This window comes from Vulpes vulpes, chromosome 13, assembly GCF_048418805.1.
Source record: "Vulpes vulpes isolate BD-2025 chromosome 13, VulVul3, whole genome shotgun sequence".
Taxonomy (NCBI): domain Eukaryota; kingdom Metazoa; phylum Chordata; class Mammalia; order Carnivora; family Canidae; genus Vulpes; species Vulpes vulpes.
Genome location: NC_132792.1, coordinates 81,080,862 through 81,098,372, shown reverse-complemented (window position 1 = coordinate 81,098,372; position 17,511 = coordinate 81,080,862). Strand labels below are relative to the sequence as shown.

Below are 17,511 nucleotides of genomic sequence, written 5' to 3'. Positions count from 1 at the left end.
GGTCCATACTAAGCAGAACTGGGAGTAAAACCGCCGCTGCCAAACCCAGCAGTGCGCTCCGCCTCAGCCGTCCGGGGTGGACAAGCGCTTCAAGCAATTCCCTGCCCTTGAACTTCCAACCAGCAGAGTGAGCAGCTGAGCACAGCGGCCTCGGGCACGTGGAGTGGCCCCTACGGTGGCGGGCCCCCCGCACCGGCGCTGTTCATCCCTCGTCCCGGGTTCCACTTCGCGCAGGAGAGCCAAGCTCTCGGCCTCGCCGGCCGCGGGCTCTGAGCTCACGGCGGCTGCGCCGGAAGCCAGCCCGCGCCTCCGCCTGGGCGTCACCGTTACGTCCCGTGCGTCCCCGGTGACGCAAGCGCGCCTTTGTCAGCATCTCTTGCCGTGCCCATTGGCTTGGCGGCAGCACGTCCCTCCTCCGAAAGTGCAGACGTTGCCACTTGGACCCGGTGGTCGCGGGTGAGTGGGGCCTGGCGAGCCCTGGCTGGCGGCCGGGGGCTCGGGCGGCGGTGGGCGGGGGCCCGGCCTCCGCGGGGCCGCTTAGCAGCTTCCGGGCCGGGCGGCGCCGAGCGAGCCGAGCCGCTCGCGGTTGGCCTGCCCCGGCGGCCCGCCTGCGCTCCCCGGCTCCCCGCGCCCGCCCGCCCGCCCGCCTCTCCCTTTGTGCTGGTTCTCCGCGGCCTGTGCCGTCGGCTCCCCGTCGCTCCCCGTCGCTCCCCGTCGCTCCCGCCGGCCGCGGACTCCGGCCCGGCCTGCCCGGCGAGGCGAGGTCCCTCGCCGGCCCCCTGAGGGAGCGGCGTTCCCCGCGCTACCTGCCTGGTTCCTAAGGCAGCCTCAGCCTTTCGCTGTATTCGCCCCGTATTCGCCGTGATCTTGGACTAAGCCGCAGGAAAGAAAATTCCTCTCCTCCCGCACTTCACATCCATTGTTGCTCGCTTGGTTGTACTATCTATCTGAGAATTAGCTTGGTGAGAGTAAATAAAATACTCATTTTATCAGGTTCTCATAGCCACCTTCTAGCCCTTTCTACAGTTTGCACAGGTACGAGGTAAAACCTCACCCCGAAGAGCCGCGTAAGGATTAAGGAGATGGCGCACAGTGGCTTCGCTATGAAGAGAGCTAACAAGGCTTATAAAAGCCCTGTTCATGACATAAGTGATTGGTAGCACTTGTTCCTGAGAAGTCACTTAAAACCCAGTGATTAGTCGTAGGTGAACGTGAATCTGTGATGGACTGCCAGCCGTTAACTTGACCTAGTCCCGGGAACACGATCGGTTGTGTCCAAGGGTTTAAGTTGGTTTCCACGACGGGTGGGGGGAATAACGTAATCACTGTATTTCTGTTGGGGGAAAAGCCAGGAGCATTGAGCTAGGAACCCAGAATTGGGCACTCTGGGTGCCACCTCTAATTACTGTTGAGCTCTGTGTGAACTTTGGACAGGTGGCACTTTAGGATCGGTTTTTGTTGGTGTGGTAACACTTACATAGAACTTCACACATGCACGTGCTTTTCTGAGCTTGCATTTGTTATTAACATCTAATCCACATCTACGACCCTGTGAGATAGGCTGTTGTCTTCATTTTCCTCAGGAGGGCATCAAGGCACAGACTCCTTAAATAACTTCCTGAGAACACCATCTCCAGGTGGTAAAAGCAGGTTTCAAAATCGGCAGCTGCCAGCCAGTCTGCTCTGATCCAAAGACTCTGGTGCCTGTAAGCGGGCAGACCTAAACCAGATGGCCTCTTGAGTCTCTTCAGACCAAATTATAAATGTCTGTGGTCAGAAATAATGATTCCTTGAAAATTGCTGAAAAAGACTCACTACTCAGTTTGACTTATTTTAGTCAGAAAATATGTCCTTTAAAATTTTGGAACAAAACGTGTTGGTAAATTCTTAAATTGTTACTTTAGTTTGACCTGGGGACTGTTTTTAAAGAATCTGGTTATGAATCCTTTATAAAATAGTTGATCGTTCCTTAATGTACATTCATATGCTTACTTGTTTATAGCCCTTGTGATTCATTTCAAACCTACATTCAGAACGGATTACCATACGCTGCTCACCTGTACTGTGAATAATTTATTTTTTTAAAGATTTTATTAGGGATCCCTGGGTGGCGCAGCGGTTTGGCGCCTGCCTTTGGCCCAGGGCACGATCCTGGAGACCTGGGATCAAATCCCACATCGGGCTCCGGGTGCATGGAGCCTGCTTCTCCCTCTGCCTGTGTCTCTGCCTCTCTCTCTCTCTCTGTGACTATCATAAATAAATAAAAATTAAAAAAAAAAAGATTTTATTATTTATTTGACAGAGGGAGAGGGAGAGAGCACACAAGCAGGCAGAGGGAAAGGGAGAAGCAGGCTGCCTGCTGAGCAGGGAGCCGGACATGGGGCTTCAGTCCCAGAACCCTGGGATCATGACCTGAGCCGAAGGCAGACACTTAACTGACTGAGCCACCCAGGCGCCCCTGTGGATAATTTTAAATTGCCTTAATGTAGTCAGTGCTAATTCCTTTGCCAGCAAGTACTACTTAATTTACAATATTTTGAAAATAAGAAATTTTAACATCTTGAATTACTAGCTTCAGACACTATTCTGAAACATCTTAGTTTTTCAGGTCTACTCTTTTTTTTTTTTTTCCCCAGGTCTACTCTAAGGGATTAAAAATTCTTGTAAATTTAAGAGGTCTTTGGTTCAATATTAGGGAAGTAGTATTGGTTCTTTTTCAAGAAATTGCTGACTTGGGGAAATTCCAAGATAATTCAAAATCATCAAGGAAGAGGTGTTAACTTTAGCATGCCACATACGTGCATGCGGGAGGGCCAGAGAGAATCTCAAGCAGACTCCCCGCTGACCACTGACACCTCCCACACACACACACACACACACAACTCGGAGCGTGATCCCAGGAGCTTGATCCCACAAGCTGAAACCAAGAGTCGGACTCTTCACTGACTGAGCTCCCCAAAGGGTGTGAATTTCTTGAAATGGACAATGGTACTCATAACAGTAATACCAAGTAAAATGTTTTTATTACTCAGTTTACCTTAACTGCTATTTTTTGAAAAGATTTTATTTGACAGAGCACAAGCAGGGGGAGCTGCAGGCAGAGGGAGAGGGAGAAGCAGGCTCCCCACTGAGCATAGAGCCTGACGTGGAGCTCCATCCCAGGACCTTGAGATCATGACCTGAGCCAAAGGCAGACATTTGACCCACTGAGCCTCCCAGATGCCCCCCCTTCTTGATTGCTATTAAAAAGGAGAAAAGTATATCAAAGGAGTTTGGGGGGGAAAGTCCAGCTGGTTTGTAGCCTGTAGGTCTTCCAAAGTGATACCTTAGTGAATTCCTTATTACAAGATGGACCTTTAGCCTTGGAGGTTTAGCCAATCAATGCTGTCAGTCTCTGAAGATGAGTGGGCTGGAGGTTTTGAGGATTACATGAATTGATAATGCAAAGGGCCTAACTGCCTAGTACCCAGCAAAAGCTAGTGTCTTTTCCTTTATCCTTAAATTTATGGTTGGGAAGCAGTGATTGGAGGGGTTTGGAGGCAGGCACCTCACTTATTTCCATGTCTACCATGTCTTATTCCTTTATAGAAAGCAGCACTTTAATAGACTCGTGCTTTCAGCTAATGAATGATTTAGGTTTTCCCTTTAATGCAGAAGTAGTCCTTTCAAATATCTTAATCTAGATAAATTCCTTCAGTCATTAATCCATGATGAACTCATTTGTTTTTTCACGCATGTCTGCAGTTCAGGAACTCCAGCCTGGGAGGATGGTGTGCATTCCTTGCATCGTCATTCCAGTTCTGCTCTGGGTCTACAAAAAATTCCTGGAGCCATACATATACCCTCTGATTTCCCCCTTTGTTAGCCGTATGTGGCCTAGAAAAGCTCTTCGAGAAACAAATGATAAAAACAAAGGCAAAGTAGACTGTAAGGTAAGAACATTAAAATACCTTGAATAAGGGTAGGTTAGGAGGGTGGTACTTACAGTCAGGGTGAAATACTTGGCTTTAAAAAGGCAAAGTCTTAGAACCAGAAGCTTCACTAATGTGTCTTAATTTCTTTCTTTTTAAACATTTTATTTAGAGAGAAAGAGAGCGCAAGCAGCGAGTGGGGGCAGAGGGGAAGAGAGAATCCTAAGCAGGCTCCATGCTCAGCACTGAGCCCCTTGTGGGGCTCTATCCTACGGTCCCGAGACCATGGCCCAAATTGAAATCAAGAGTTGGACTGAGCTACCCAGGCACTAAGGCTTAATTTCTTTTTTTAAAATAAGAGGATGAGGATGTTTTCTAAGTAATTAACATTTGGTTTAAACTAAGGTTTTAAACTAGACTTCTGATTAGTGTGTTTGTTCCTTGTCTTACAGTCAAGATAATAACCAGTGTCTCTTGGCTGGTAAGAATAATAGTAAATAGCTAATGGATAAGAAGAGATGATGCTAAAATATGCCTGTTTCGTTGATACCTTTGGTAAGAGAGTTAGTCGGAAGGATCATAGAGATTTAAAAAAAAAACAAAACGAAATGAAGTTATTTTTTTAAATGAATATTTGGACAGCTCTGTTTTTAGCATTGGTTCTTATTAAGTTCAACTTCACCTGTGTTCTGTATTAATTTAGCCACTGTGTTCATTTCTAGAAGCAGAGTTCTTTCATTCTGAAATTTGTTGTCTGTTTTTTAAAGACATTTCTTATAATGAGTTGTAATAATATCTAAAAATAGGTTTTTTTTCATTTTAGGGTACAGACATAAACGGATTACCAACGAAAGGATCAACGGAAATCTCCGATAAAAAGAAAGACTAAAGTGATTGTTCCAAAGGATTTCATTGTTTTAAAAATGGACCTGATAATATGAAGCACCTTGCTTGTAATTGTCTCTTACCTTTTTTCTCTGAGACCAGAAATCGAGATAGCTTAGATACTTACCTGATATTAATCAGGAAATACATAATTATATTTAAAATGTGTTCTATTTAATGATCTCATTCTGAGTTCCTCTTTCATTAAAGTAGCTTTCATTTCTGTTACTGCAGTTATGAATAAATAGAAGGTTTATGCCAGTAGACACTGCTACTAAATCCGTACTAGAAGGTCCTTGGGCCTCTAGCTCTTGTTCAGGCTCCGTGAATTTGAGCAGAGTGTGATGTTACTGTGAAACTGTGGAATGAGACCGCGCTGTGAAAGGAAAGGGAGTTTGGGGAGATGATGAGGACTCGAAATATGAAGATATAATTCTTGTCCAACACAACGGAGCAGCCTGCTTAGGCGCGTAGTAATTACTCTTACTGCTCTGAGGAGGGTAGACATGACAGGGAGATCAGGGAAACGCCTTTGAATTTTTTACAGAATATACCTAATGTATATTATAAAATCCTAATCTTTGTTGCATTCCTTCTGTTCTTACAAATTAAATTAAATATTCAGTTTACTTGTTCTTTTTTCTTTCACAGTTTAAATATTTTAAATGGATAGTTTTTGCCACATCAGAAAGCAGAATTACAGTGTAATAACATCTGGATAGTTGTGAAGCAACAATCTTTTTTTCTTTTTTTAAAGAATAGATTGGGGCAGCTGGAGTGGCTCAGCAGTTTAGCGCCGCCTTCAGCCCAGGGCGTGATCCTAGAGTCCCAGGATCGAGTCCCACATTGGGCTCCCTGCGTGGAGCCTGCTTCTCCCTCTGCCTGTGTCTCTACCTCTCTGTCTCATGAATAAATAGATAAAATCTTTAAAAAATAAAAATAAAGAGCAGATCGTATCCAGTGTTGTTGCATAATAAGACACTCCAGAATTATTGGTTTCTAACACAGGACTGGGGAGTTCTTTGCTACTTTGGGTCTTGACATGGTCTTTCATCCCTAGGCCTCTTACATTAGTGGAGGGATATATAAATATTCAAAGATGATGAGCCTTATCTTTACATGGAATAAGGAATGTATTTATTCCTTATGGGGTTAGAAGGGACTCCTGCCCTTGAAGTCCTCGGTTCTAACTGAGGCTCTGGTAAGCTTTATGTATGGTCAAATCACTCATTCACCCTGGATTTCATTTACAAATCAGTAGCTTTCGGGGGATCCCTGGGTGGCTCAGCAGTTTAGCACCTGCCTTCAGACCAGGGCGTGATCCTGGAGTCCCGGGTTTGAGTCCTACATTGGGCTCCCTGCATGGGGCCTGCTTCTCCCTATGCCTGTGTCTCTGCCTCTCTCTCTCTCTCTGTCTCTTGTGAATAAATAAATAAAATCTTAAAAAAAAAAAAAAAAAAAAACAAATCAGTAGCTTTCAGTTTTTCTGCTCCAATCCACCTGAAGAATAAGGTAAATCCCCTTTAGCGACTATACCTAGTTGATGGGGTGGTAGGTTTTTTTTTTTTTTTTTTTTGCACAGGATAGCCCCTGATTAGGTTTTGTTTATTTTTTTTTTTTTTAATTTTTTTAATTTTTTTTATTTATTTATGATAGTCACAGAGAGAGAGAGAGGCAGAGACACAGGCGGAGGGAAAAGCAGGCTCCATGCACCGGGAGCCCGATGTGGGATTCGATCCCGGGTCTCCAGGATCGCGCCCTGGGCCAAAGGCAGGCGCCAAACCGCTGCGCCACCCAGGGATCCCGGTTTTGTTTATTTTTTTAAGGTATAAAAGCTATATTATAAAAATTGCAGATGTTGAGGCACTTGGCTGGCTCAGTGGAGCTTGCAATTCTTGATCTCCAGATTGTGGGTTCAAGCCCCACGTTGAGCCCGGGTGTAGAGATTAAATTCTTTTTTTTAAAAAACTGTTTATAGTAAAAATGCAAGAGCAAGTTAAATGAACAGTTGATGTTCTACCCTTATTCCAGCTCCACAGGTGTAACCACTGTTGGTTTTTGTGTAGCTTTTTTTTTTTAAAGATTCTATTTATTTATTCATGAAAGAGGCAGAGGGAGAAGCAGGCTGCATACAGGGAGCCTGACGTGGGACTTGATCCCAGGACTCCAGGATCATGTCCTGGACTGAAGGTGGCGCTAAACTGCTGAGCCACCGGGTCTGCCCCAGCTTTTCTTTTTAGTAGGCTCCACACTGGGTGTGAGCTTGCGACCCTGAGGTTTAAGACCTGAGCTGAAATCAAGAATCCGACACTTGACCGACTGAGCCCACCAGGCACCCCTCTAGCAACTTTCTTGTTTTTATTAAATACATTTTTTTTAAGATTTTATTTATTCATGAGAGAGGCAGAGACAGGCAGAGGGAGAAGCAGGCTCCGTGCAGGGAGCCTGATGTGGGACTTGATCCTAGGACCCCAGGAACACAACCTGAGCCAAAGACAGCTGGACCATGCAGGTGCCTCTAAATACATCATTTTAAGAAAATCATACTATTGCAAGGATTATAATGTCCCTACTCCCTTAGTCTCCAAAGGCATCACTCATTTGGCTGGTGCTGTATCTTGTTCTATCTCTGTATTTCTAAATAGTACAGATACACTGCTGTTTTTGGAGTTATCAGCTCTCACTTGCCATCATGTTCAGATGTAGCTGTCCTACACTGTTTAAGTCCCTCTACCACACATCCTCCCAACAGGTTTTTGTACTGTTGGGTTGTCCTTAGTATCTCGTTCCGAGCGCACCAGGTGCCTTCCATTTGCCCCTCCAGATCTGCCTCTATCCTTCCTTGCTGCCCGAGAAACCTCCAGGAACTACACCCACAGACCTCCTCTGGCCTCTAGGTTCTGTTGGGTTTAGCCCACGGGGATCTGTAGCAGAGGGAAGGGAAGGAAGTGGGAGGTCAGGGTATATACTTCCTTCGCCACATCCCCTCAGGGCGTCCTCAGATCAATCAAGATCCTCAGCCAGACGTCCCTGCACCTCAGGTGGGCCACCTGCACATGACCCTTCAGTTTCCCCTGACCTCCCTTTCACCTTGTCCGTTGGACCGATCAGGGTGACAGCTTCTCTTGCTGTGGGCTCTACTTACCGCATCATCTCAAGGTGCCATCTGCTTGCCAGGACACTGACAGCATGGCCGGCCTGCAAGAGCTCCTTGCTGTGCAGCACGTGCGCACCTGGTCCCTGCCTTGTCTCTAGCTTCTGTGGTCCCTGCTCCGTGTCAACCTGGGCAAGAAATAGATGTGGATATGGCTGGATTCTCTGCTCAGGGTTTCACCAGGCTCAAAACAGGATGTTAGCCATGTCTGCAGTTCTCATCGGGGCTTCCAGGTCTGTGGTTGTCAGCAGAATCCGTTTTCTCGCTGTTAGTTTGTAGGACTGAGGTCCTGCTCTTGCCCCTGGTCAGCTGGGGTCGGCCCTTAGCTCCTGGAGGCTGCTCGTAGCCTTGCCCTGTGGCCCCAGAGATGGCTTACAACAAGGGCGGCCACGTTCTCCCAGGGCGGCCACAGCTCGTCTCTCTGACTTCTAATCTTTTGGGGATTATATTAGACCTGCCCAAATCATCTGATTTAAGGTCAACTAATTTGGGATCTTAATTACATCTGCAAAATCCCTTCAATGTCAGTACCTAGGTGGGTATTTGGTATCTGGGAGAAAGTGTGTGTCGATCAGGGGTCAGGAATCCAGGGCCACCATCTTAGCAGTTGGCCTGCTACACTCGTCCCCTTCCCTGACTAATGACTAGTCCTTCAATTACTTGGGGATCCATTTTGGATCTGGATACCATGGGCTCCACCGATCAGCGCCCCTGGACTTCACTGGTTTTAACCTCTGAAGAGTTTATAATTCTGAAATTTAAGGAGCTACTCAGCCTTATGAAGACTCCATATTGGATCGCTAGAAATAATTTCAGATGGGGGCAGGGGAGAAGAAGAAAGGAATTAATAGTGTATTTCATAAAAGGGCCATAAATATATAGAAACACATGTGTCAGCGGGAAATGCAAATTAAAACTACAATGAGAAACCACCAGAATGGTTAAAATTAAAGATCAAGTGTTGGGAGGATAAACAGAAGGGGTTCCTACACGCTGCTGGTGGGAGCATAAATTGGTACAAGTACTCTGGGACAGGAGCCGGCATTATCTGGGAAAGCTGAACATGCATATACACTTATTTCTAGAGTCCAGAGAAAACTGTGTACCTGTGTATCAGTAGACATACAAGAACATTCTTAAAATCACTGATTATGGCAATAGCCCAAACAAAACAAAACAACCCACAAAAGTCCATTTAAAATAGGAAGGAGGGATCCCTGGGTGGCGCAGCGTTTTAGCGCCTGCCTTTGGCCCAGGGCGCGATCCTGGAGACCCGGGATCGAATCCCACATCGGGCTCCCGGTGCATGGAGCCTGCTTCTCCCTCTGCCTGTGTCTCTCTCTCTGTGTGTGACTATCATAAATTAAAAAAAAAAAAAAAAACTAAAATAGGAAGGAAACGGGGCACCTGGGTGGCTCAGTGGTTGAGCATCTGCCTTCGGCTCAGGGCATGACCCTGGGGTGTTGGAATCGAGTCCCACATCGGGCTCCCCGCAGGGAATCTGCTTTTCCCTCTGCCTGTGTCTCTGCCTCTCTTTGTGTCTCTCATGATTAAATAAAATATATTCTTTTAATTTTATGTTAAAGATTATATCAATGTATTATTTGTAGAATAACATTAAATATAGGAAAGATGCATTAATAAGTGAAGAGTTTTGGAGAGCTGATCCATGCTGCTGCTGTTGTTTTTTTTTTATTGTGGAACATGTGATACATAAAAAGAAATACATAACTGACAGCTTTTTTTTTTTTTAAGATTTTATTCCATATTGATAGTGTTTGCTAGAGGACTGCATGCCATTTGGGGTCCATTGCCACCTGTTTGAGGCGGTGGAACCTGTGATGTGTTGCCTCCTGTGACAGTGTGATTTAAAATTAATATATGTGCAGTCTTCAAGTTCTGGCCCAGAGCTCCTAAAACTCTTGGAATTTCCTACAGAGTGACAGAGGGACACTCTGTCAGAGTGAACAGAGTGACAAAGGGATCTTTTAATATGTTAATGAGTAATTTGAACCACACCGTAGGATGTGGGCTGGTTGCTGGGAGACCCTACCAACTCCACGGGAGTCCCAGGAGGGGAGGAGGGTGGAGTCAATCGCTAAAGGCCAATGATTCCATCAATCCTGGCTATTTAATGAAACTCCATAAAAACCCCAAAAGACAGGGTTCACAGAGCTTTTGGATGGTGAACATATGTGTGTGGAGGTGTGGGAGATGACGCTCGTAGAGAGATCATGGGAGCTCCTCTCCCTTTCCCTATAGCTGGTCCTATGCATCTCTTCCATCTGGATGTTCCTGTATCCTTTTATAATAAACCAGCGATCACTTTACTAGTGAGTAAAACATTTCTCTGCGTTCTCTGAGCCACTCTAACAACTTAGACCCGAGGGGAGATCATGGGAACATTGGCTTTATGGCCAGTCAGAAGCACAACCTGGACTTGGGATTGGCATCTGAAGGGGGATTGTGAGGGAGTCCTGTGGGACTGAGCCCTTGACCTGTGAGAACTGATGCTCTCTCCAGGTAGGTAGCATCAGATGGAGTCGAATTATAGGATGCCGGGCCAGTGCTGGAGAATTGCTTGGTGCTATGGGGAAACCTCCCACCCCAACCCTGGAAATTGGTACTAGAATCCTTTTAGCCCCATTTAAATACCACAACCTCTGGGAAGCCTTTCCGTCCCTTCCTTTCAGAGGGCCTCTTGTCCTTGTGCTCTGCAGGCTCCATACAGGGCTTCTCCTTCAGGGAACCTTGTGCCACAACGGATAGCTGGGCACCTGTTGAGTCTTGCACAGGATGGTGAGCTCCTTGCAGGTAGCCACCTCCCAGAAGACCCCGGGGAAGACATTTTCTAAATGTTGTGGAACTAAATAGAAGAAAAAACTATGCACAGTTAGAAATTGCCATATGCTATACCAGCAAATTAACTTGTATTTCTCCTCCTGGTCTTTTTTCTTTTTTTAAGATTTTTTTATTTATTCATGAGAGACACAGGCAGAGGGAGAAGCAGGTTCCATGCAGGGAACCTGACACAGGACTCGATTCTGGGTCCATAGGATCACGCCCTGGGCTGAAGGCAGTGCTAATCCGCTGAGCCACCTGGGGCCCCTCTACCCCTGGTCTTTAGTAGCACATGAAAGGGTCAAACAGTTTACCTGGTGACCCGTGAAGGGCTGGGAGGTTTGGGTCCCTGCTCTCCTGTGCTCTTCCTCTAGATTCCCCCACCTGCATTCTGCACCCCACGGCAGGATAGCGCAGGCGAGGCCCCAAGTCCAGGCTCCTGCTGCTGGCTTCTGGGGGGCTTTGCCTGGTGAGGCCGGCAGCCGCATCATGGTCCAACCACATCCTTCTACAAACAGAGCTGTGCCTGTATTAAAGCAACGTTTGACCTGATTTGGTTCATTGGCACCCATATGTCTGACTATGTCCTCTAAGACCAGGTACATTTCTCCACGTCTTTTTTGTATTGTTTGTACCCGGTGTTACGGAACAAATTGTGTCATGCACCCCTACACACACACACACACACACACACACACACACACACACACACACACTTTGTGTTGAAGTCCTAACTCCCGGCACCTCTGAACCTCACCCTATTTGCAGGGAGGAGCACTGCAGGTGAGATTAGTTAAAATGAGGTCATTAGGATGGATCCTAATCCCACATGACTGGCACTCTTACCAAAAGCAAATCTGGCCACAGAAACACGCGAGAAGGCAGGGATTGGTGACCCCTCTACCAGCCACGGAGCTGCAAAGGTCGCAGGGTGAAAGCCCTGGCTGCCAGCCCGGAGGCCCTGGACAGCTTCTCCGTTGCAGCCTCTGGGACAACCAACCTTACCAACCCCTTGATTTCGGGCTTCCGGCCTCCAGAGCTGTGAGACCACACACGTGTGTTTAAATCGCTCAGCTTGTGGGGCTTTGTCACAGCAGCCCTGATGAGCACGCGCGGGAGCTGCAGTCCATTTTGCTTGGCAAGAGCAAGCGACTGCGAGGAGGTCGGTGTGAACCTCCCGCTCCGCGGGGGCGGCAAGGGAGCCCTGAGGCGGCCTCTCCTGGGGTAAGCCTGGGCTCCGCGGCCTGACGGCTGCCTTTGGGCTCCAGGTGCCACTCGCCAGTCTTGTGACATCGGGAAGCCTATTTAGCTTTGGACTGGAACATGGGGACGAGCACATACCTACCTTGGAGGGCGTGTGACCAGCAGGTCAGCACAGTCCACACTTCACAACTGCGCCTGGCCCTGGCTGTTTTCTAGACGAATTCATGAACTAATATTAGTTTGTGACTCATGCCGATTTGTCCCCAGCAGGACAAAGATGGTGACACTTGCAGAGTGGGCTTCTCCTCCTCTAGCTGTTTGTACGGCCACCAGGCTGGCCCGGGCCCCTGTCCCCAGGCTCCGCCTCGGAGCTCAGGACATGGGGAGACACGAGGAGACGCGGGACGGCAGGTGGGGGTCGCAGGGATTGGAGGTTCGCTGCGGCCTCTCGGTGGCCATGCCACGCCGTGGAGCCGGCTGTGGCCATGCCTGATGACCACCAACAGCCCCCGTGAGGCCCACAGGGCGCTCCCCTCTGTCACCAGCTTACTGGCTGCACATCCCTGTCCCGAGCCTCGCACGTCCCTGGCACTTGGCTCCTCATCTTCCAGGGGAGGGACTTGGTCTGGTTGCCAACGTGCCCTCCCTGCCCTGATCCCCACGACCTGCTTGGTGGGACCCAGCCTGAACACATGTGGGGACGAGACTCTTCACGGCTCTTGCAGGCAGACCATTTCGCTTTCACTTGACTATTGTCAAGAGTTTTCCAGGTCGCTGGGGTTCTCAGCAACCCTTTCTCACAGGGCTGCTTGGAGACTTAACTAAGATCACGGTGCATGGCTCGTCGCGAGCAGCCCACAATGCGGATGCTCATTTGTCAGCACTGACATCCTCGTCAGTGAGTTCTTACACGGAGCTGAACCTTGTGGCCTATAGCTTCAAACCTTCAGTCCTAGTCTGCTTCTCTGGGGTGACATCAAGTCAGGCTGGTCATGCCTCCTGACAACGGTTCCTTATCGCAAGTCTTGGGCCAGTTGTTCATGCTCAGCTCAGTCAGTCGTTCATCTGACAGGGCTTCCAGACCTCTCGCCAAGCTGACTGCCCTGCCCGGATGATCCCACCCTGGTTAACCTATATCCCTCTTCAGAGGACTGCCCGGGGACCGGCAGTGACAGCGTGTGACTTGACTACCTCTAGACTATGCAGGTGAAATAACATTTGTTAAAGAAAGGCATGTGGGGTGCCTGGGGGGCTCAGTCATTTAAGCGTCCAGCTCCATTTTAGCTCAGGTCATGATCTCAGAGACGTGAGACCAAGCCCCATGCTTAGTGTGGAATCTACTTGGGATTCTCTCTCCTTCTCCTTCCTCCCCTCCCTCTGTTTGCACGCTCTCTCTCCCTCTCTGAAATAAAATCTTCAAAAAAAAAGGCATGCTGCATGCATCACTGAATTCTCATAGCAACTGTGAGATGTCAGTGTATTACTGTCTCTTCCTTGTAGAGAAGAAAGCTGGGCTCAGAGAAGTCAGGTGGCTGTCACGGACTGTGTCTTTTTGTTCTCCTAGAAGACATGTACGTAAACTCAACTTACATGGGGTGACAGTAGCAGGGGGCCTTTTGGAGGTAATTAGGTTTAGATTGTGTCATAAGGGTGGAGACTCTATGATGAGATAAATATATTTTTTAAAGATTTTAAATATATTTTTTAAAGATTTTATTTGAGAGAGAGAGAACATGAGTAGGAGGACAGGCAGGAGAGGGAGCAGACCCCCCACTGAGTGTGGAACCCAAAGCAGGGCTCCATCCCAGGACCCGAGATCATGACCTGAGGCGAAGGTAGACCCTTAACCGACTGAACCCCCCAGGTGCCCCGAGATAGGTACTTTTGTGAGAAGCAACTGGAGCTCTCTTTCTCCTCGTGCGAGGGTACAATGAAAAGATGCTTACCTGTAAATCAGGAGGAGGGCCCTCACCCAGCCATGGCTCTGCCAGCACCTAATCTGGGGCTTCCCGCCGCCAAAACTGTGAGAAACACAAGTCTGTTGTTTAAACTCCCCACTCAACAGTATTCTGTTAGAGCGGCCTCAACTGGTCAAGACAGTCGCTTTCCAAAGTCATTCAGCTAATAAATTATGGAACCAGAATGCAAACACAGATCTGACTCCAAAATCTGCTCTTCTTTCTCAGGCATTGAAAATCTGAGCATTGTTCTTGGAACAGGTTTGAAACAATAATCTCTAGGTAGTCTTGGTCCTGCTTGGGGAGTGGCCTTCTGTTAGTCATTGCTTTTTTTTTTGCTTTCTCTTTATTTATTCATGAGAGACACAGAGAGAGGCAGAGACACAGGCAGAGGGAAAAGCAGGCTTTCGGGGAGCCCGATGTGGGACTCCATCCGGGGACCCCGGGGTCACACCCTGAGCCCAAGGCAGATGCTCAACTACTGAGTCACCCAGGTGCCCCTAGACCTTAAACTTCTTGAGGTCAGGTTCAGGTCTGAAGCACAGTGCACCCAGAGTCACTAAGTAAATATGTGTTGAATGATTGAGCCAAATGAACATCCTCGGTCAGAAACACCAGTCTTCATTTTAAGTATTTCTCTGGGGGACACCTGGGTGGCTCAGTGGTTGAATGTCTGCGTTGGCCCAGGGGGTGATCCCTGGCTTCTGGGATGGAGTCCCGCGTCGGGCTCCCTGCATGGAGCCTGCTTCTCCCTCTGCCTGTGTCTCTGCCTCTGTGTGTCCCTCATGAAGAAATTAAAAAAAAAAAAAATCTTAAAAAAAAAAGGTATCTCTCTGGAAAGTCCCTGAGTAACAAGGGCCATGCAGAGGTAATGCAGGACTGTAATTTCAGACACCATAATCTTTTTCTTTTTTACATTTTAAAAAAATTTTTATTTATTTATGATAGTCACAGAGAGAGAGGCAGAGACATAGGCAGAGGGAGAAGCAGGCTCCATGCACTGGGAGCCCGACGTGGGATTCGATCCCTGGCCTCCAGGATCGCGCCCTGGGCCAAAGGCAGGCGCCAAACCGCTGCGCCACCCAGGGATCCCCAGACACCATAATCTTTCCAATGCCTCACTTTTTATATTTCCCTGCCTGACTGGCTTTCCTGGGTAACAACATATTTCTAGATATAGTTGATTTTCATAATGGTCTAACCAAAATGTGCTGGGAATGTATAAGTCTGCTGCCGCAAAATATAAAAATTGAATGCCTTCTAAAGTGAAGTATCATTTTTTTTTGTATGTTTTCTGTTTTATAGTTACTTTCTAAGTAGGGCAAATATTGCTACAGTCAGATTGAAAATGTGTTGGGAAGACAGGCAGCCATTTGGAGATTTTCTATCTTAATTAAACTATATTTTTGAGTGTATTCATTTTTCTCTTCCTGCTGTAATAAGTCACCACAGATTTAAGGCTTAAAACAACACAAATTTATGATCTCATAGTTCTGTAGGTCACAAGTCTGACGCGATTCTCACTGCACTAAAACCAAGGTGTCGGCAAGACTGGGTTCCCTTCTGGAGGCTCTGGGGGATAATATTTCCTTTTCTCTTCCAGCTGCGAGAGGCCACTGAATATATTCCCAGTCTCTTGCCATCCTCAAAGCCAGCAATGTCTGGTCCTCACATTGCGTCGCATGATCTTGCAGAGCCATATTTATTTATTTTAGAGAGAGTGAGAGACAGTGCATGGTGGGGGAGGGACAGATGGAGAGGGAGAGACAGATTCTCCAGCAGATTTCCTGCTGAGCATGGAGCCTGATGCAATCTCAAGCCATACTTATGATTGCTTTGTCTTCCTCTCGCTTTTCACTTTTATGATTACATTGGGCCCACTGTGATAATCCTGGATAGTGTCCTCATCTGGAAGTCATCTGATTAACAACCTAATGCTGTCTGCACCCCTTTGCCGTGTAACCTAACATATTCATAGGTTGTGGGCATTAGGATGTGGGTATCTTCAGATCGTTGTTCTACCTGCCACATGAAATAATTTCAGATTCACAGAAGAGCTGCAAAGTACAGAGAGTTCCTGTATATCCTTCACCCAGTTTCTTTTAATGTTAATATCTTATGTTACCATAACACCTTGTCAAAACTAGGGAATTAACGTTGGTACAATACCCTTAACTAAACTCCAGACTTCATTTGAATTTCACAACTTTTGCCTTGTTGGGTTCTAGGAACCAACCAGGACACCCTGTTGCATTTAATGAGAGGGTTTTCACAACTTTCCTGCTCCTGTTTCTGTACCAACCAGACACTGATGTAATCAGGTCAAAGTTCATCATGACAGTGGTTCTGGCAGTGTTGAGAGTGGGTGACCAAAGATAAGACTTAGCACATTACATGTACAATAAATAGTTTGTGAAGGATTGCGACTCCAACTCATGCTTCATATATTGGGAAAACCATTCCTAAACTAACACTCGGATTTATGATGTTTGCCTAGCAGCATCATGACATTCATCGAGGAATATTAGTAAGACTTTTTATTACAAGCCATCCAAAATATATAAGAAAGGGGAGGACATCAAATTTTAATAACTGGTTCACCTCGAAGTAGAATGAGTTGTTTCTTGGTCTGTTAAGTTTGTTCTGAAGAGAGGCTCACATTTATTTCATCATTTTGGGGTTTGGTAGAGGGTGTAATTTTTGGTGCAGGCAAAAGTATAAAGTACTTTGAATTTGGTTTTGGTGCCTCTGTTTTTCCTGAAATTTATTTATTTTTATTATTTTATTTTTTAAAGTTTTTTTTTTTTTTTTTTAAAGATTTTATTTATTTGTGAGAGACACACAGAGAGAGAAAGAGAGAGAGGCAGAGACACAGGCAGAGGGAGAAGCAGGCCCCATGCAGGGAGCCTGATGTGGGACTTGATCCCAAGTCCCCAGGGTCATGCCCTGAGCTGAAGGCAGCACTAAACCACTGAGCCACCCGGGCTGCCCTATTTTTTACAGTTTTAATTTGGGAGACAATGAGTGTGTGTGTGAGAGAGAATGAGGGCGCAGAAGCAGGGGGAGGGGCAGAGGAAGGAGGCAGGAACAGACTCCTAGCTGAGCTGGGGAGCCAGAAGGCGGCCTGGATCCAAGGAGGCTGGGGTCATGATGGGAGCTGAAGGCAGATGTGTAACCGGACTGAACCACCCAGGTACCCCTCTTTTGCTAAAATTCTAAAATAAATATCATAAAACTACATATGATATTATGCAACTCATATTAATTGCAGAAAAAAATATGAAATGTGTGAATTTAGTCACAGATGATCTCATTTCCCGAAGTTAATAATTGTTAATAATCTTTTAGCCTTTTTCTCCCTGTGCGTGTACACACATAGGAAACAGAAACATTATTTGCAAAAATTGCATATCATACATACTGTTTCCGCTGGATGGATCATGAACATGTATCCCTAGTATTCTTCTCAACGGCTGCATAATAATGCCCGCCTGTTCTTAGCGAGGCTCCCAGGTCCCTTGTGTTTTAGTATGTTTTCATGAAATAATCCTGCAAGCTC

General features: G+C 46.8%; 1 protein-coding gene across 1 annotated transcript; it reads left to right on the top strand.

The window, feature by feature from the left end:
* The first annotated feature begins 318 nt into the window (after positions 1-318).
* Positions 319-5,425, top strand: C13H18orf32 (chromosome 13 C18orf32 homolog). Its single transcript, XM_026006025.2, has 3 exons — positions 319-456; positions 3,745-3,932; positions 4,735-5,425. The coding sequence occupies exons 2-3, from the start codon at positions 3,768-3,770 to the stop codon at positions 4,798-4,800; spliced, it is 231 nt and encodes a 76-aa protein (XP_025861810.1). The 5' UTR covers positions 319-456; positions 3,745-3,767; the 3' UTR covers positions 4,801-5,425.
* Positions 5,426-17,511: the final 12,086 nt, after the last annotated feature.

Coding starts and splice junctions, on each gene's coding strand:
- C13H18orf32 (XM_026006025.2), top strand. CDS start 3,768: ATGGTGTGCATTCCTTGCATCGTCATTCCAGTTCTGCTCTGGGTCTAC. Junction 3,933..4,734: donor AAGGCAAAGTAGACTGTAAG/GTAAGAACATTA, acceptor TTTTCATTTTAG/GGTACAGACATAAACGGATT.